Source organism: Crocodylus porosus, unplaced genomic scaffold (assembly GCF_001723895.1).
Source record: "Crocodylus porosus isolate Cpor-Errol unplaced genomic scaffold, CroPor_comp1, whole genome shotgun sequence".
NCBI classification, from domain to species: domain Eukaryota; kingdom Metazoa; phylum Chordata; order Crocodylia; family Crocodylidae; genus Crocodylus; species Crocodylus porosus.
In genome coordinates this window covers 6482116-6501909 of record NW_017728933.1, presented here as the reverse complement: position 1 = coordinate 6501909, position 19794 = coordinate 6482116, and the positions used below count along the sequence as shown (strand labels likewise).

General features: G+C 49.9%; 1 protein-coding gene across 3 annotated transcripts in view; it reads right to left on the bottom strand.

Annotated features, from left to right (window-relative positions):
* LZTS1 (leucine zipper tumor suppressor 1) overlaps positions 1 to 19794 on the bottom strand; it is a 28453-nt gene that overhangs the window by 4523 nt on the left and 4136 nt on the right. For 2 of the 3 annotated variants that reach the window (XM_019546135.1, XM_019546136.1), the window contains exon 2: positions 1644 to 2122. In XM_019546135.1, coding sequence (XP_019401680.1) covers positions 1644 to 1985 — 342 coding nt within the window. In that variant the 5' untranslated portion in view covers positions 1986 to 2122. Of the gene's footprint in view, positions 1 to 1643; positions 2123 to 2603; positions 3349 to 19794 lie in introns of those variants that run through there. The other variant, XM_019546137.1, reaches the window with a different exon arrangement.

Below are 19794 nucleotides of genomic sequence, written 5' to 3'. Positions count from 1 at the left end.
TATCCATACACATCGTAGTCAGCTGTCCAGAATCCCGAAGCTGGGGAAAGTGCCGAGTGAGCTTCAGCTCCCCTCCCTTGCTGCCTCCTGAATTAGCAATGAGGCCTGGCAGCTCAGCCACGCTATCTACTTTGCTCTCCTAGCTCTTCTCCTGCCATTCGGAGCCGTGGCCTGAGCTCTGGAAACATGCAGGGTGAGCATGCTCCAAATCCAGTAACTGCAAACCATGATTTAGCCAGCTCATTAACGGTAATTGAAACCCAGGGGAGTGATCTCAACAGTACTCTCCACGGGAGAGCAGAGGGTGGGTGGTTCCAGTTCTTTGATAGGGTGAAACCAGAGCACCAAGAGGGTAAGAAACTCATCTGACAGCACAGAATGAGTTAGTGGCAGGGCAGAGAAGTCCCAGACAGTGGGAGTCCTGGCTCTGACATTTCTACCACTCCACCATGCTTCCCTCCCAAATGCAGGAAAGGACTTTGGAGGCCTGATTCCCTACTGCCCTGCACCTTATGCAGCTATGAACGTCAGGGGAGGTGGGTGCCTGCATCTTGTACGTAGTTTGTGTTGGTGCAAATAAAAACACGAGAGCAAGGCTGTGACCCCCAGTAGGGTGCCTGCATCTTGTACGTATTTTGTGTTGGTGCAAATAAAAACACGAGAGCAAGGCTGTGACCCCCAGTGCCCTCGTGTCCTCACTAGGTCCCGAAGTCTTAACCTGGGAGATGGGCCTGCCCTGTATGATGAGATAGGAAGGGAATCCCAGAGCTATTTGCCTCTTCCAGCCCAGGGTCTCAGTCTGGAAAGTGTGGAGACACTCTTTTCGACAATACTGTCTGCTTGGATGAGGCGGGAGGTAGCACATGTCCTGCAGGGCTGGGCCTATCCTCTGATTATTTTGATCCCTGAAGCATAATGGGAGCCGGTTCCCAAGCCAAAAGTCTGCTGCTGTTTCATACAGGATATTGTTCCCCCCGGCCTGTGTCCCAGTGGGAATCCTTTAGTTTCTTCCAGCCCTTGAAAGACCCCCACAATGAATATCCCAGAAACTGCACAAGCTGCTAAGTTGGTGGAGTGCACACATGCACACACACATTCATGGAAGTGTTTCAGGGCAGAGGAACGAAACTGTTTGCAAATCGCAGCCTCGTCACAAATAGAAGCGAGGAGTTGCTAGCAATCTGGTTTCTGGCTCCGGCTGTGAGAGCTTTTACAGATGCTCTCAGCTTCCTTACAGAGTCAGAGCCCGCTCCTTGTTTAACCAGTGGCTGCTGCCTTCTGAAAAAGCTTCCCACACCCTCCTGTTTGTTTCTAGCTATACCTTCAGGACTCTTCGTCACCACAACAGCCAACGCCTGAGCACCTCTGACTCTATTTACCCCTATTCCCCATTTTCCTGATGCTTATAGCTGGGAACCTGAAGCCCCGCAGCCCACTTGTCCCGCAAGGTGCATTGCTTTAGCTGCTCTCCGGACAGGTCTCACCCCTGGTCACTCCAGACTCAGACAAGGGCTGGTCCATTGGTGGCAGTCTCAGTTGCATCCTGTCTGTACCAGGAGCCTGCCACAGTAGCTACGATTAGGGGGAGTCCCCAGGACAGAGCAGACGTGAGCCAGGGTGGGAGCGGTCTCAGGGTTACTAACCAGTTCCAGCTGATTGGAAAATGGCATCAGTTTCTGTGGCGTGTGGCTGCCATAGTCCATACCAGTCGCGCCGGCCTGGTCCCCGCTGGACAATGAGGTATAGTCCGTCCGGTGGGTGGTGTGGGCTTTCTGGCTGACCTTGATGTAAAAGAAGTCCTCATTCTTGTTGCCTTTGGAGCTGGACTTGTGGCTGGAGTCCTGGGAGAAACCGAAGCGCAGAAGCCCGTCTGAGTACCTGTTCAGCTTCTTCAGGTGGGAGGACTTGCGGAGCTTGTACTGGGAAGCCCGGCAGTGCTTGCTGTGGAAGCTGTGGCCAGAAATGAGGCTACTGACGCTCCCCATGACGTCCCTGAGCTGAGGGCATGTAGTGCAGAGAAGAGACCCCACGTGTTTCTTCGAGGGAGATGTCCTGGCTATGGGTGGAGAGACATTGTGCTGCAGTCATAGCAAAGACCTCGCTGTCCCTGGAAGCTGTGAACCTGGGGGAGGCAAGAGGGAAAGAGAAGAGGATTGCACAAGGCAGCTGAGGGGTGTTGCGGTTTCATGACTACTACTCGACAGGGACGGCACACTTGAAGGTGGGCTTCCCTGGCCGGTGTTAAGCTCAGCTCAGCTTAGATGATCTAAATCGTCCCTCAAAGTCTTAACATCTGTGTATCTAAGTGACTGGATGGGTGTTTGCATGGTGAAAACACTCACCCCTGGCATTAAGTGGCAAGCTCCATGAAGAGGTCCAGGACTGTGTAAACCCATCTGACTCTTCCTCTCCAGGTCAGGGCTGCAAGCGGTTTGGCAGGGAGCACGCTCATAGTGTCCCAGTCCTTCCCCGCCGTAGAGCTAACAGACTACGTCGTGCTCCCACCCACCACAAACAGGGAGAAGCAGCAATACAGGGAAGCCTGCCCCTTCACCCCCATTGCATGGTCCTCTTTTTCTCCCCCACTTCTCTTCTTGTCTCACCTGCAAAGTCTGCTTTGATCGCTGAAGTGTTGCCTTTCACTGACAGCTTCAGGGGAAGGATCGTGGTCAAGCTGACCTGCTTTTGGAAATGGAGCATGTTGGTGGGAACTCGGCACATGCAGCACCTGACCACCGCTGACGGCTACCACCCCCTCGTGTCCGCCACGCTGAGTCCAGCGAGACACATTCAGCTCTTTTAATTTTTCCGCCTAAGCCAGCCTCTTGCTCCCTGATCTCTCTCCAATTTTCCATGCTCCTCTTAACCTGTCTCAAAGGGATGTTGTGAGGCTTAATTACATTTAATGTCTCCGCAGCACTTAAGAAGACGAGAGGCATTATATATGCACTAAGCATTATTATTATGATTCAGAGGTATGCAGAGCTGTATACTAATTCCCTTTGCTAGAAAAGCAGCTCTTCAGAGCCTCCACGGAGCTGGGCTTCCAATGGCGGGGGTATAATGAAGATGTACCTTCCATCTAGATAATTAAAGGGTTGGGTGGGAAGAAGGGGGGTAGGGACAGGTTGCTGGTAGGCAGAAATTAGAGCATAATCAAAATGAACTAAATTCGGCTTCCATGGGAAGAAGAGAATGGAGGAAAATTGCTTGGTGGCTGAGTCATTCCAGCAGGGTGAACAATCGGAAGCAATTCTGCTTCCCACTGCTTGCAAACGAACTCAAAGCTTTTATATTCCCTCTGCCTTGGGTGTTACCACTGCCTCTCTTCCTTCATCTGGCTGCGCATCGGTCCCAGAGCCCTGTCACCTGAATGCGCTTCCTGTAAGCATGCAGGCTTTGCAGGGGATACCTGCAGGGGGGAAACTAAGGTTGGGGGAAGACCATATAACACGGTTGCACAAGGCAGCACAGCGAGAGAGAGTTAAGGATTGCAAGCAATATATATTCTGCCTGGGAAAGTGGGGAAGCACTGATTCTCTGTCTGGAATAGCAAAAGGCAGCTTGTGACAAGGGCTGCCCCTGTAAGGGCTTGGAGAAGTCATGAGAAGTAATGTTAGTCTGAACTCAGGCAGGGTAGATGTGCACCTTGTTGACTTAACTAAATCAGGGATTCATAGCCCAAGCTTTTGTAAGCAGTGGGCTTATTTCAGCAGATGCTGTCTGATACTAAATAGCTAATAGCAGTTTAGAGGGCAGGCCCAGCGCAGGTGAGACCCATCTGCTGATTAGGGGTGGATCCCGTGGAAGATATAAAACAGTTCTCAGCAGAGGAGTGAAGAGGAAGATTGGGGGGGGTTTGCTTTTCTGCAGGGAGGTGGGACTGGCTCTGTGCTGTTGTTAAAAAAAAAAAAAAAAAAAATGGGACTGGCTCTGGGGTTTGCAGGAAGGATTATTGGCTGCTGGCATGGGGCCTTCAGTTACTTTGTCTGGGTGGTTCTTTCATTTTTGGAGACTAAATTTGTTTGGGGAGGCTGGGAGGGAAAAAAGACTCACAACAGAGCTGGTAGGCTTGATCCAATTCACTTTTAACTGTTTTATTAACATGCTAGGATCCCAGGTTAACCCAAGGTAGAGGACCAAGAATTTAGGATATCCACTCTAATCCCTAAATCCAGTCTTGGGGATTAAGGGGGAAGTAAGTAGGAAGCAAGGTGTGAATTTTGGGCTTTTCTTGCCTGGTATGTCGACACGATCAGTGGCTTTAGATGTATTCAGTCCACTAAATAAGAAGGCTAAGGCATGTGGAGGGAGAAGAAACGCTGTTCCCCACAACCAAATTAGTGCGGAAACTCACTTATTTAGGTGTGTGCAGTTATCTGGCCTATGCCTGTGTGGACAGATCCCTTTAAAAAACAAAACAAAACCAAAAAAAGCAGCATCACAGAGGAAAAGCTTCCAAATAGCTATTGCCCAAGCGAGGCAAGACTTTCCTGCAGACAGTACAAACAAAGGGAAAGGGAAAAGGAGCTGTTCTAGCTATGTATGCAGGCTGCTGAGATTTGTTTTCAAGGCTGCCTAAGACATGTTGCTATCTCAACATTAATAGAAACCGAGTACTCGAACACCACAGGTGCTATTCTACCAGAAGACAGGCCGAAACAAAGAAAACTTTGGCTGAAATAAAAAAGCCTTCCCCTCAGGTGTATCTTCAAATCAAAAAGCGCCTATATGCGTTAGCAGAGTCGTTGCTAATATTACTATGGTGCCCTTTTGTTTTAAGTTGCCTCCCATGTATCAATAAAAGGATCCTCTTTAATATTGGAGGGGGGGGGATTATTTCCTCTGAAGTCCAGGCAGGTATTTAGTCTGAATTGTTCTACAAATGGCCTCTGATCTGGAAGACCTTCATAACTGGGGTCCCTGTGGGCCTGATTTTGTGAGAGCCTACAGGTCTGAGTAAGCTCCAAGCTCAAAATCAGGCCCAATGCCTCTCAGATTGGGTCTCCTAAATGGCCCCCCCACAAGAAGTAAAGGCCACTTTATCTTAAGCAACTTGTTTCAGGACTTCCCAGTCACTCTGGAAGAGGCATTTCAATGAACCTCTTCCCTCCTACGCATCCCTGAAGGACTTGGGTTTGTTTTTTTTCTTTTCACTTAAAAGCTAGCATTTGAAAAGCATGGAGGAGTTGGCGTTCACTGAGCAGCATTAGCATAAACTGAAGAGCCCGGCAAACTGTCAGTCTGCAGAAAACTTGGAGCAAAGGAAAAAAAAACCCTTGGTTCCCATCTCCTCTCATTTGGAGGTGTATGGAAAAGGTGCATGTGACTGTACAGGTCTGGGCAGAAGTGTGCAATGATGAGAGAGAGAAAGTGTGTCATGGGAACTGCAGCGTACAGTGAGCATGTGTGGATTTGGTGTGCGTGTGTGAATGCTTGGCACTGGTTGTGTTTGTGTATGAGTAATAAGTTTGTGCTGTCGAATATGGCACTTGTGATTGTATAACACGTATGTTTGGCATGCATGTGTGATGTGTTGCTATCTGCCTGTGCGTACAGTGCCTGAAAGTACTTTGGTGTGTGTGCTTTGTCCTTGGAGGAGTAGGTGATACATCTTTATCTGTGTCAGTCTGACACTGACTGAGCGTGAAGGGTGCTTTATATGAAGATTGCGAATGTCACACGTGGTGCCTAAGTGGCCACGATGGTGAGTGTGCAGCGTGTCTGACCGAGCTCGCCTGTCTGTCTGCAAGGTGTCAAGGTGACTTGTGCAGGGTCAGGGAGTCAGGCAGAGCACTGTGGCCACAGCCTTGCCATTGTGCTAACCCCATTCCCAAGTCATTAACCTCTCAGGGAGCTGCAGATGTCAGTCCTCTCCCCTCCAAACCCCTGGCCTTGTCTGATTTGGGGTGTTAAACATGATTAAATTAAAATGTGATTTGCTCTGTCACTCACCAACTGACAAGGACAAAAATAAAGAAAAGACACAAGCCTTTGCCCCGGCCCTGCCACCTCCCAGCAAATTAGCTCCGTGACTCAAAGCCTGTGCTTGCTCTTTTGTTTCTGCTGGTTGGGCTGTGACAGTCTTTTGGGATGGGGGGGATGGAGGCTGCACAGGCGGCTCCAAGCTGCTCTGATATCAGTCGGACTTCATTACCAATGCATTACATGTCAAAGCTGCGCTGGGGGACACAATGAAGGGCCTGGCCAGAAAGCTGGCGCTTTGTCATGCAAACAGGGCTGGGTGTGCAAGATAGGGTGGAAACTCATGTTAAAGGGCCAAGGGGTCCCCAGGATAACAGCCTGGTACTGTACTAAGCACGGGGGGATTACAGCATTGCCATGGGGCAGAGGGATCGGGAGCGAGGGCCAACTTAGTGCTGGCATAAGGTAGCCCTACGGATTTCAATGGAGAAGTCATCTTACACTGGGGATGCTCCTGGCCCCAGGGTATCAGTGTGTGTGTCTGAGCAGCAGAGCAAGCTGGTTATTAAATGGGAGAGAGCTCAAAGGCAGGTAGCTGTGTTTGCATCTGGCTAGACACCCTTAACAGGATTTTGAGGGCCTGTTAACCAAATCAATTGAGGTGGAATGATAATGGCCCATCTGTGGGACTTGTTACAAGGTCCCTGGCAACCTCACTGCTCATTTCCCTGTGTCAGCACAGTGCGGGGAGAGGGGCTGGTATTAATCTGTGCGATGAGAGCCCCAGGGCTCACCATGCAAGGACCTGAACAAGCAGAGTGCCTCCCCTGAAGAAAATAAGTGGAAAAGCCGGACAAAGGGTGATGGAAACAGGGGTTAGCTGTTCCTGTTTCACAAGCCCAAATACCTAGGGGTCCGACTAACTGGGACCAAATTCCAAGGGGACTTAGACAGCTCAGGGTCCTTTGAGACCCTGACCCTAAGTAACACACTGAGTCCATCACAGAGCCAGGAACTGAACTCGGATCCCTGCTACCTATCAAGTGCCTGAACTGCAAGCCCTTCTTGTGGCTCCCGGGTACCGAGAGCCCCGGGGGTGACGGGCAGTTTCCAAGGAGCGGCTGCGCTTTGGTGCTTTGCTCTGTCAAATGGAGAGACAGGGGGTTTTGTGATACCCAAACAGCCATTTCCCACAGGGCCTGGGAGTCCTACTCCTGTCCTGCTCCTCTCTGGCTGTGTGGCCTTGAGGGTCAACTCTTCTGAACTTCCCTTTCCCACTCTGCGCAACAGGGCTAATGATCACGGGGGAGGGATTTCCAAGACTGCTTTCAAAGTGCTTTCAGATCTCCAGTGCAAGGGATCCCTGGTCCATTTTTATATCTGTGTGAATAACAAATAGCACAAAAGGGCTGGAGGTCTCCACAGGAAGCCTGTCCTAGTACAGGCACGGCGAGCTCGCTGGCCTCTGCGTTCAGTGTGAGCCCACGGGTCAGAGGGAAAGCATGGGGAAGGACAAATCAGTTGGAAAGCATGGGGAAGGACAAATCAGTTCCTGCCTTTGCAGGAAGAAAAGGGAAACTAAAGTGTGCTATCTATGCAGGTGCTTCCCAGAGGGGAGGAAAGTCCTCCCCTGGCTCCATTTCTCCCTTCATGGACTGCAGTATTTAGTCTTATTTCCTCGCTGCCCCTCAAAGCATATTTGCTTTGAAGCCATTTGTCTGTTCTCCCTGTCATCTCTCCCTTGCTAATTTTCACATGGGTAGTCTCCCTCCTTCCGCCCCCCCCGTTTACTTTGGCATCTGAATGATTTTTCTGCAAGCCTTTCTCCAACCTTTGCAGCCCATCTCTCCTCTTTCGCTGCCTCCCACTTTCACCCTTCTACCACTCTCCTCCCTCAGGGTGTGAGTGTTTCCTTCCCTCCCACCACCGATTTATTTTTTTTTCTGTTAATGATACGTTATTATTCATCCTTGCTACTGCCAAACAGCCTCAGTTGCCTAGCAGGAGATCAGGGCAACTAGGTGCTCTTTAGCCAATACAGAGGGGTACTTTTCCTCCAAGGGCTCACAATCTAGGATCTCCATCTCTACTGTCCCTATAATGTAGGGACGCAATGCTATCTCCTTCTATCACCATACTGTACTCCCCACTGCCTGATCCTTAATGTCACCATGGACTTTGAGGACCTGATCCAGAGGGAAATATTCCAACTGGCAGGCCTGTCTCTTTGTCTAACTCAGAAATAAGAGTTGGCAAGCCGGTCAATTGACCAGTCAAATATTGTCAGTTGACTGCATATTTGTGACCCGTCAGAGATTATGGCAATTTTACAAAAAAACCCTACATTTTTTGTCGTTTTCTTGACAAAAATATGATTTTTTTAAAGTTTTTTTTTTTTTGGCACATTTCTTAATGGGGAATTTATGCTTTTTTGTGTGTTGTTTGAACCGATTGGCAATTTTTTTGGCAATTTTTGACTGATCATTTTTGATTTACCCCAGCTCACTTCCTGCCCCTGATGATCTCGCGAGGTCCCATCCAGCTCTAACGTCCATGAATCGATGATATTTGACCAGTCAAGTGACCAAGCTTTATTTGACCAGTTAAATATCCAGTCCTACTCAGAAATGAACTGAAATGAAACCACTCATCTCCAAGCCTTTGTTTTGGGAGTGAAACATGGACTCCAAGCCAGGGTGCACCTGGCCCTGATTTCTGGGGTAGGTTGAATCCAATCTCATATTAGATGCCCCTGAGCCGGGACATCTAAGCATTCAGTGGAGTCAGGCAGATTTAAATCAGCTGAGGATTGAGCCCCCGGTCTCAAGTGTGTGCAAGGGAGGGAGCGTTTGTTTTATTCGGATCCTGTACCTCCACCCTGAGAAGGAACAAGGAGCATGTGGTCCTACCGTGTCTCGTTAGAGCCGGGATCTGAGAAGCCTGCTCATTTCCACCCTCCCCAGAAATGGCAGCAATACCTTTTCGAGTGCCCTGTCAGCGGAGCCGACCCTCGCCCCCACACCGTAATCTTCCCCCTAATCACACTAATGGGAATGAATTCAAACGCTGCCCATGCAGTCGCCATCCTTTCGGCGTTCAATTGTCGCTCTGCACTAGTGAAGGGCCCCATTACAAGGCATTCAGTCACTCTAATTCATTGTCCCCCGTTCATTCATTGAGATTCATTGGGATCATTTTGACGGGAGGCAGCAAGCGAATTGAGTCAGGGATTCACAAAGCTCGCGCATGTGGTCCATCCTGATTTGCCATTAGTTAAGGGGAACACTTCAGATGAAGAATAACCAGCCTCAATTACACGTTACATACACTCTAATAGCCAGGGAGTCCATCACACTTAATGTTATTTCAATGAACAGTAGGAGAATTCACACCCACTCGCTGTTGCTTATTATCAGAGTCGGCAGTGGGTCTGGCACTAATTTGGGTAGGCTTGAAGCCAGTGCAACGTGAATCTGTCGTACCACCTCTTGGCAGTGCCTCTGGGCAGCTGGGCCTGCGCATTTGCACTAAAGAGCCTGCTGTGGGGCCACAGACAAATGGTGCAATGGCTCCAGGAGGGAAAATGGGGCAGAAAGCAAGCAATGAAAGGAAGCATCTTTACCTACCGGGTGGCTCTCTCCACCCAACTATATTGTTCCAGCTGGAGGAATGGCCTTGCCAGCCCAGCCTGAGGACGCTGCTGCTCCCACCAACATAATCAGATTCCAAGGAGTAGAAATAAGTAATAAATTGAGGATCAGATTTTAAATCTCCGGAGCACCTAAATCCTTCAGGCTCAGCTTTCCTCCTGAGGCACTCAGGGTTCAGCATGCTGTTCCTTGCTTGAGACCCAACCACTGAACCGTAGAGAAGTAGAGCTGGAAGGGAACTTGAGAGATCGTCTAGTCCACCCCCCCCGCCTGAGGCAGGATCATCCCTACCCAAACCACCCCATACGTGTCTGCCGTCTAGCCTCTTAGCAAAACTACGCAGTCAACCCTGACATAACAACAGACAAAACATTTTCATCTGTCACAAGTAAAGCAGGGGGACCATAGCGACCAATGTCCTGCTGATGCAAAGGTTGTTAAAATAGGTTCAAGAGATCCAAGGAAAAGGGACACCCTCCCCACCACAGTCCATACTCATGTGATCATGGGGTGAAATTCTTTCTTGACTCCAATTGATCTGAATCTGAGTGGAGGGCAAGACCCTCTAGTCAGGAGCCTGTGGGTTTGAGTCCCAGCACAGCCCAATCATGATCCCCAGCCTTGGCTACAACCAACACTCCCCGCTTCTGAGGAAGTCTTAATAGAGACACTAACGCACGTAGCAGCAAGAGGGGGAAAAATTCCTTCCGGCCCTATGCAACAACTAGCAAAGTGAAAAAGCAAACACATAGGCATAGCTATACCTATATCATCCCTAACTACTGCCTGTCCAACCTCTTCTTGAACCCCTCTGTAGATGGAAGTCCACAACTTCCCTGGCAATCTATTCCACTGCCTCTCTGTTCAAACACCGACGAACTTTGTTTCCCGATACCCGGTCTAAATTTACTATGCTGCCACGTCAAGCCATTGGCCCATGCCCTACACTCTACAGCAAGAGAGAAAAGGTATTTCCTTTCATCTTTATGGACGCCGTTCAGGTATTTGAAGACTGCTATCATGTCCCCTCTTAAGCACCTTTTCCCATAACCAGATCCATGCAGCTGGCCTCTTGCAACCACTGCGCCACGTGAATGTCCAAGCGCACTTGGCAGAGCCCGTGGCAGAGCTAGGACTTGGCTGGGCGAGGACTGAGAGGACTGCCAGCCAGCTAGCCCCACACTGGAGCACCCTCGTGCCCCAGCCAGCCCCTCTGCAGCATGCTGAGCCAGGTCAGAGCAGTTCCGGGCTAGCAGGTTGATCCTCAACATGCTGCAGTCCTGGGCACATGTGTAAACGCGGCACCTGGGAGCAATAAACTCCAGCATGATAAGCGCTGGAGTTTATTGCTGCACATTAATATGCATGTTTAGACGCACCCAGTATGTATTTCTACTCATGAAAGCATTGGGTGGGGAGTAGAAATCACAGCCTATTAAGGCTACATGCTTTGAATGGCTGATTTCAATATGACTGCTCTGATGGCATCCCAAGCATTGTACAACAAGGGAGCTGCATGACAGGGGTTGAGAAAACTGGGGAGTCCAGGACTGAACTAACAGTTAGCAACAAGATGTGTTGGCAGAACAACTCGTAGTGGTAGTTGAGTCGGTGTTTGCCGCTCAGCACGTCATTTAAGCCGTTCCTTTTCTTTACCAGAAAGTGTCGGGATTCCCCCGAGGGAACAGCCCTAAAAAATTCAACAAAGGAGTCTGTCCGGTTTGGAGAATGATTATAGGAAGCTCACTTTCTCTAGAAACTGTCTACGAGCCAGACCCTCAGCTAATATGAATCAGCAAGTCCCCTTGACATCAGTGGACCTACCCTGACTTACATCAAAGGAGGAGGTGGTGCAGCAAGTGCTTGCAGTAATTCTTCCTAGCATGTCCACAGTGCCCTAAGGTCTTAATCGGTGGGAATGCTTATGGGGCTTTCCCTGAAGGGTCACCCATCAGCAACCTGGGCAAATATGTTTGGGTTTTATTTAGTGGGCCCTAGGATTAAACTGAACTAGGAACAGCTAGAGCTTACAGCTAAAATGCCTTAGCTTCAGCTAACGGGCAGTGTTCCCAGAAAAGGCTGATGCTAGCGCACGCAGGCTGCAGAGAGCTCCAAGCAGGTTCCAGCTCGCAGGGAAGTCACAGGATGAACAAAGTGACGTAGTTGGGTAGGGACAGACGGGGTGGGGGGGTGATCTGCAGGGAAGCAGTGCCCGAACAGCACAGGGTGAGATTTATGAGCTCAGCACGGAAAGCCAGCCGGCTCCCTTGCAGCCCTTGGGATATCAGTAGATTTTCTCTGCCCTGGCTGCAGCACCTGACCCTTCGCACCCTTCTCTGGTTCCTAGTCCTTATGTCCACACAGGATAGAGGGTTTGTTTCCTCGAGCGGTGCCTGCCGGTGAGGTGAGGTTGTAGTCCATCCCTTTCCCCACGGTGTCTCGTGGCCACTCAGGTTTATGTGCCTGATTTCAGCCACACGGGTATAAGCCTATTGGCTTTCCTGGAGTCGGTCCTGATTTATCCTGGTGTCTGTTGGTCCTTGACGAGGGAACAGTCCCAAAGCTGCTGTTTCAGACACTGCCCCTTGAATCCCTCCCCGCTGCCCAGCTGCATCTGGCTTGGCGTCTTCCTGCCCATGGGGCTGGCAGAGCCCTGGCTTAGCTGCCATGAGCGGTATCATACAGTGCGGTTCCTCCTGCTGTTTCTGTGGGGGAAGGAAACTCTGCCTGGTGCCAAGTTGGGAAGGGGTTTGCCTGCTGGCAAATTTTGAGTCCAAGGGAGCAAGTGAGCAACCCTTTTCCTAAGAGCTGCTTGTGATCCTCACACCTAGGGCATTACATTACTTCCGAACTGTATAAAGCAAGTCTGAGAAGGACGTGATCGGCCTACAAGAGGTGCCGACCAAGGCAGGGATGAGTGGCAAAACAGCAGCGGCCTGATTTGCTCCAGTCTGCATCCGATCTTCTCTCCATAGCCGGTCATTAGAAAAGGGACAGGGTAATTCGAGTCCGGCCGTGTTTTCCCCACGACGGGGAATTACTGAAGGAAGCACTTCCTGCATGCTGCGCCCGCTCTGCCCAGGCTCCCGGCTCTGTTGGGCTGTCGGACAGAAGGCACCACTTTCAAAGCCAACCCATATTTTGAGCAAAAAGGGAAAAAAATAAAAGGAAAAGATGATTTTTAGTACGAAATGCCAAGAGGAGGCTCTTGACTCCGTCTCTCGCTGTCTCCCTGACACAGCTGCAAAAATACTAAATAGTTTTGCAAAGAATCGAAAGGTGGTGGTTGGGAGTGATGCCTGAAAATTCTGGTCTTCTCTCCTGTTGGAAATATACCTTGCCTCGTCCAAGGTGCCCGGGACGAGCACAGCACATTTTGGAAGCGCATCAGCTCATACCGAGTGCTCCAGAGAACGGGCTCAGTAAAAGCTGCAACTGGAGTTAGTAAGGGCAGGTACTGTGAAAGCAACTTGTGTCTCTTAGCACCATCGGCAAGTACAGGCCTGAGCCCAAATGCACCCTAGCATTGTCTTAAGGCACTCTCAAGCCCTTCACCCGCTCTGCCAGGGCCTCCCTGTCCTATTCCACTTCATTGCAACCTGCCCAATGGCCGGATGCTGCATGGCTTGGTAGGGAAACCAGATAAGAAAGCTAAGGAAACCCACTGTGCTTGGTGCTGCATGCACTCATGGCGAAAGACTGCTTCTGCCCTAGGAAACATGCTCTTCATCTCATTTTGTCTTATGCAAGAAGCCTCACGTCACATACGTTTTGAACCTCATCAGTGATTCAGCAGTAGAGCATGGTGCCCACACACAGCGCATCAGTCATGCCCTGGTACAAAGGAAACATTTGTATGAGCCATAGTTAAATACTCTTTGGGGGGTGGGGAAGATCTTTTTTAGTTTATTTAATTCCTAAGAGCATCTGGCTTTTCCTACTAATGAGCAACTAATATTGCAATTGAAGTGTTGCTAATTGGAAACTTATCTTCTGGTCTCCCTTGTCCTCTTATGAGCTGGCTGAATCCTTGGGGATTCAGGGTTGAGTCTTACAAGGCACGGAGTGCCCTCAATCCCCACTGAAGCCCAAAAACATTTGGGGCCCCTTGGTTTGTAATGAATTCATGCTTTGCTAATAACAGACAGCTTACCCAACAAGCTATGTGCAACAGCAGGGAGCTGGGACTGGAGCTTCTCAATCGTCCGGCGCTGAACTCGCTGGCTTCTTTCTAACCTTTGAACTAAAGCTCTGGCTGTAAGATATCACAGCAGACAATCCCTTTCCTCTCCATGACAAAATGCTTGCGTTGGTCCCCTACATCCTGACAGCTGTTCCAGCCACTTGGTGACAGAAAAACTCCTAGCAATGAACATCTCGTGAGGACGTTGCTGGTGGGAGATGGTTCAGGAAGATTTTGCGTGGGATGTGTTGACTGGCAGTTACACCCACCACCTTTCTGGGGAGTGCCCCTTCCTCACTAAGACGCCAAATGACTGACCTTCTTCATGGAATAAGGGTGAAGGGGATCTCACATCCCCAACACCAGTTATTTTGGGGCCTGGGAACTGCATGCATCTGACAGCTGATGCCGAGGTGGGTGACAGCTGAAATGCCGAGCATAGTTTTCACTTCAGATCTGAAAGGCCTTTTTCACTTGTCTATTTATGAATCAATAAAGCAGGATCTGCCAACGCGGAAAAAACACCCCCCCAAAAAGAGAGTTCAAAGGGTCTGGCGGCTTATCCCTGGCTGCCATCAGTACTGCTCCTCCAGGACATCACTGTGGGGTGCTCTGGCTCTGGGCAGTGTTTAGGAAGCAACAGCGTGTTTTGCATTTGTGCAACGCACAGAAGTTGCCGTAATGACCTGTAGCCAGTCATTATAACAAAGGAAAAGTGCAAGTGGTTCAGAGCTGGATTCCCAAGCTGGAAGTCCTTTGAAGAGACAAAGTTCCCTGAAGGGCTTCAAGATTTTTTTTTCTTCTCGGGCTCAGTGGAAATGCCGTAAGAACCATCTTCCTTGTGATACTGTGACCTTTCTAATACAGCTTTTTGGGAGTAGCCAGGCCTCAATGCATCTGATGACAGGTTACATCCAGCCCTCTACTCGACTTGGGAAGCGAAGCCCAAGTGACTTGACTCATCTAGCTAGTATAAAATGGTGCTTTGGGAAGCACTGCAGTATTTCCCAACCCTCATCTCTATGACTAAATCCCTAGTGATGGCGGAAGCCATTTCCCGGTTGTTAATGACCAGCTGATGGTGCGAAGGACCCTCAAGCCAGCCCATCTAATAGTGCCAGGCAACCCCTGCATTGTCAGTGCAGTGAATTAACCCTGCGATGCAGCATTGTTAGTGCAGTGAATTAACCCTGCGAAGATACCGAGGAGAAAGCATCTTTGCATGTAAACTGAAAAGTTAAAAGTTAAGCCACAGGTTGCCATAGAGACATGGTTCGGCAATCTCTCTTTTATTTTTGTCCTCCCCTCCCAAGCAATGGGAGAGCATCTGGGAACTGACTGGGAAACCAGGCCACCCAGGTCCTGTTGGGAAGGGAGCCTCTGACACACGCGACCCTGGGTGCCAGGCAGACTTTCGGGGCATCAGACCTGAAGCTGGCGCTCCCTGTGTGCCCTGACTGCCAGTTAATTCTAGGTAGCAAATGTATGTAGATAAGCTGGCACAGCCATGCCTCGCTTGGATGTGCCCCAGAATACATCTGAAGTTGAAAGCAATCCTGGGACCAGATACCAAACTGATTGATGCATGATAGAGAGGAAAGGAAAGAGGGGAGGGAGAGGAAGAGAGGAGGAAGGAGACAGAGAGAGAAGTAGGAGGGAAAGAGAGAGAGAGAGAGCGAGAGGAGGAAAGCGGAGAGAGCAGATCAAGCTCATGGCTGAGAAGCCAGCTCCTCCAAAACCCCCGCTTCCTCACCGCAAGGCAGGAGAGAGCCTGGCGCCTGGGCACAGCTCTGGCCTGAGCATCCTGCACAGCTGAAACCCCTGCAGCAGAGGCTGGCGTGTAAGATAGGGCTCACTGTGAGAGACCTCCCCCAGCTGAACCATGCCGTGTCCGTGACTGAGCTCCTTCATCAGCTTTCGGATGAGCAGATATGTACCGTCCCCTTGAAATTTCAGCTCCCTTTGCTGGGCTGCTCTCTTCAGCCGCACCCTCCACTTAGCTCAGCTACTAAAGCACTACTCAGCAGAAGCACTTGCACTCTTTCTACCCCTTCCTCGTGCCACCTTTGCAGGCAGGAGAAGTAGCCGGGTGGATCCCTGAAGCATATCCACTTTTGACCTGCTTTGACCCCCTTCCCTGTTCCTGGCTCTGCTGAGAAACGGTCATCGGCTTCCACTGCACAAACATCCCTGACCCCTGAGACTAGCAAACGCAGTCCTTTGGTGCGTTCCCTACCGGCCATCCCTGCCTCAAGTCTTACAGCTAGGAAGTGACCAAGCCCCAACCCCCCGGGCAGGACCACAAACCTTCACCAACTCTTTCCACTTCAGGCAGGCTTCACTTTTACAATGCAAGGACTCAGGTTTCACTCCCACTAGTCATTCCTTGCTGGAGTTTACCAGCCAAGGTGCGTGCAGGTAATGGTAGCCCACTGATGAGCCTGCATTACAGGTTTCCCTGTGGGCTAAATGTCAAGCTCTAGGGCCTTGGACCCTTATTTCCATGCTGGAGGTCACCCCGTTCATCTCTGCTGTCAGCTGAGAAGGTGTCCGTCATATAACACCCCTCCATCAGTTATCCTTTGGGTTCGAACCCAGGATTGGCACAGACCCTGGCTGCCTGAGCTCAGGGATTAACTCCATTACCAGCCGACAGTTGCAGAAAGTTAAACGCTAGTGGACTCGAGCCACAAAGTGGTGTGTAAGACATACTTTGTGAGTGTGCTACACATAGGCCTTCAAAACCCAAGCTGCCAGCTCACGGCGGCTTGCACTCCCCTGTCCTGACAGGTTTCGATTCATTCACAATTAAGACACTAAGCAAACCTTACCTGTCCACAGCCCCCCCATATTCTGTTTCTGGAAGGAGTGACATGGACGTGGGTATCTACATTTCAACCGATGCCCTGCGTAATTACTGATGTCCTTTCTGAGCTCAAGTTAGACCCCTCTGAAGAATGATTTGTGCCCTCAAATCTCACAGTACGGTCCACCATCCCAAAATTAGCGTATAAAAAAGCTGCTGCTTCTACCTACGGCTTTTCTAGTAAAAGCATAGTTGCAGCACCTAAACTTCACATGCAGAATTAAGCAAAGCCATATTTCTACGGTCGCTATCCCTTCTGCCCTGCTCTTGTCTGTGCTATCGATTATACCTGCTACAATTAAAGTAATTTTCAAGGCTCTCCTTACACTCGGCCAAACAGGAGTCCACTGTAGCTGAATTAACAGCAAAGGCAACAGCTCTAGCTGGGCTGAAATAAAGGAGCGATCTGCAAAAGGGAGCCAGACTCACTCTTCCACGTGAATGCAAAAGCTTTGCTGTGTTGCTAGTCTCTCTTTCCCCGCCACCCAAATTCCCCTCGTGTTCTCAAGTGTGCACTACATTTGCTCATTCCTGCTCTAGTCAACCAGATGCAGCAGCAGCTATGGAAAAAATAAGACAATACCACAGCAGACACAATTCTCTCTCTTTTTTTATCTCCCCCCTCCCCCCCTTGCTTTTCAAACTCTACCCATTGTGAAATCCACCCCTTTAATTTGTGGCTGCCAAAGAAGGCCATTGTATAACACGAGAAACGTACATCAAACTCGCAAGGAATAGTCAATTAACCTTTAAACGAGATCACTTCTAACTGGTTTGCAGATATATTGTGTAATGGCTTTAAAAAACTGCATAGGCACACTTACACCTCATACAGGCACGTCCACTGGTACAGTAGCTGCCTCTGCTGCGGCAACCGCTGATGTCTTGTTAAATGTCATTTAAAGATCTAAATGTTCCTTGCAATTTTCATGCTGAATTAGAACCTATGACATGCTTTTCTTTGCTTATGCAATGTGGCAGGCAGCCAAATGTCTCCCTCTCGCATCTGGGAAACCTCAATAAAGTCCTCTTAGAAAATTCCATTGATGGTGAAAGGCCTGGTATTATTACAGAATGGCACGTTAAAATGAGCTCGTTGGAGGCTTTTGCTCTTACAACAGGAGGCAGACAAGTGTGCAGCTGCAGGCTCCCTCACACCTGGCCAGAGCCAAGGCTGGGAGCTGGCGACGCATTTATTTACCTCCCCAAAGCAAAAGGCTCAGGGCAAGGGCTGTGCGCCATAAACACTGAACAATAACGTTTTTTAAAGAACGGGCCGATGTATATTTGCGCTGCTGCCCTCTCTTGGGTGGTTTGAGATTATCATGGGCTACTATCGAGGCTAGCAGAGGTGGCACGTGTCCATGACTCTGCGAGAAGCCTCATTGTCCCCAAGAAGTTCCAGGTGGACTTTCACAACAACCCCGAGGACCTTTCCAACAGCGCGCACCCATCCCTGAAGTCCCTAGGTGTTACAATACAACAGCTGCAGCTCAAACGATGCTAGGAGAAGCATCCTGAGACAACACCCCGAACTCGCTAAGATCCCAGCCGCTGTTAATCGAGTCCCAGTGCCGCCCCTCCCTGCAGATCCTGTCCACACCCCAGCCCTGGTTGCTTCTTAACAATCTGCATCTCTGGCGAACCTGGACCGCCTAGGCAGCCATTAGCCTACACTTTAAATGCTTTCCTGGGGTCCTGGCTATTGCTGCAGTGTTAACGCCATTCACAGAGGGGCCTTCTTCTTGTCTGGATGCCTCAAAAAGCATTCACTCAAGGAAAACCATAAAGACGAGCTGGAGAACAGCAAAGGCAACACTGGACAGTTAATAAATTAAGTAGCCGGTGACTTTTAAGGCCTCCCAGCCAGTTAGCTGGGGCAAGCACAACAGAGGAGAAAGAAATACTGAGACGTGCAGGAAAGTCAACAAGGTGGGGGGCAGTGGGAAGCACCAACCTGCTTTCCCACCAGTGTCAGCCAGACCGTGGCAGCCCTCGAGGCCTCAGAGACTTGGCCCGGGCCAGCCCCAAGAAGCCAGCACCTCACTCTTTGTTACCCCAGATTCCCCCCTCCAAGCCCAAGCCCACATTGTCTGTTTATCAGAGTCAAGCTCCCCATCCTTCGTTGCCATTTTAGATCACCGCCGTTACCTTCCACCATTTCTACAGTGCCGTGAAAAGGAAACAAGAGGGAAGGGAATACTGGACCAGGGAAACTGCTGGCAACAATATCTGCCGGTCTTGTATACTAAATAACTCCTCCTCATTCCGTCCCGCAGAGCGCCCATTACTGTCTTGAACTTCATATCCTGCAAAATTGCCACGTCCAACCCCTCATTACAAAGTTTAGTACTTATTACTGTAGAATGCTGAGGTCATTTTTCTTTTCCTTCTTTTAGCCCTAAATTTAGTACTGGTCTCTCTCCACAAAGATACGGGGCAAGGATCTGTGCTGTATGGCCAGAGACAGAGCTTGCATGGTTATCGTATCAGGGAAGATTGGGATCTTGACTGTTTTGTAGGTATCACACTGAGCTCCTGCCTGTCTTTGCAAGCAAGTATAATACAAGCCTTCGACTGCTACAGAAATGCCGTCTCTTATCTGTCACAGCACCCAACACAAGGGTCCCCCTTTCTGACCCAGATCCTCAACAATCAGCATGAATAGTAAAATGTTAATAGTAAGAATTGGTATCCTACTGCAGGGGCTGGACAACCTGCAGCTTGCATCTGCCTGTCTGTGGATCCAGAAGAATAATGCTAGGGAAAGCTGGCATACCATCCTGTCACTGGGAGGCAGCAGCAGAAAAGTGGAAAAGTGGAGGGATGAATGACTGGAGATGCACCCCCTGTTTCTAAATAATTGCAAACCCCCCAGGCCAGCTCACTGCCACCAGCCCAGCTCTCAGGTGGGTTTATTTTTCATTACCTGGAGAGCCCTGCTGCACGTAGGTGCAGGGTGATCTCCTGGTGTGGACGTCTGTGTAACTGGAGCACAGCCAAGGGTCAGCTTGGCCCACTTGCTCGCTCACAAGAAAAGTAAGGGCCCTCAAAGGGAAGGCGGAAGCTAGCCACTGAGGGTCAATTAGTTTGTAGATGCCTTGGGCCCAGCCCCTCGCACAGTCACTTCTCTCCCACTTTATTGGGGTTACTGACACAGCACGGGGCTC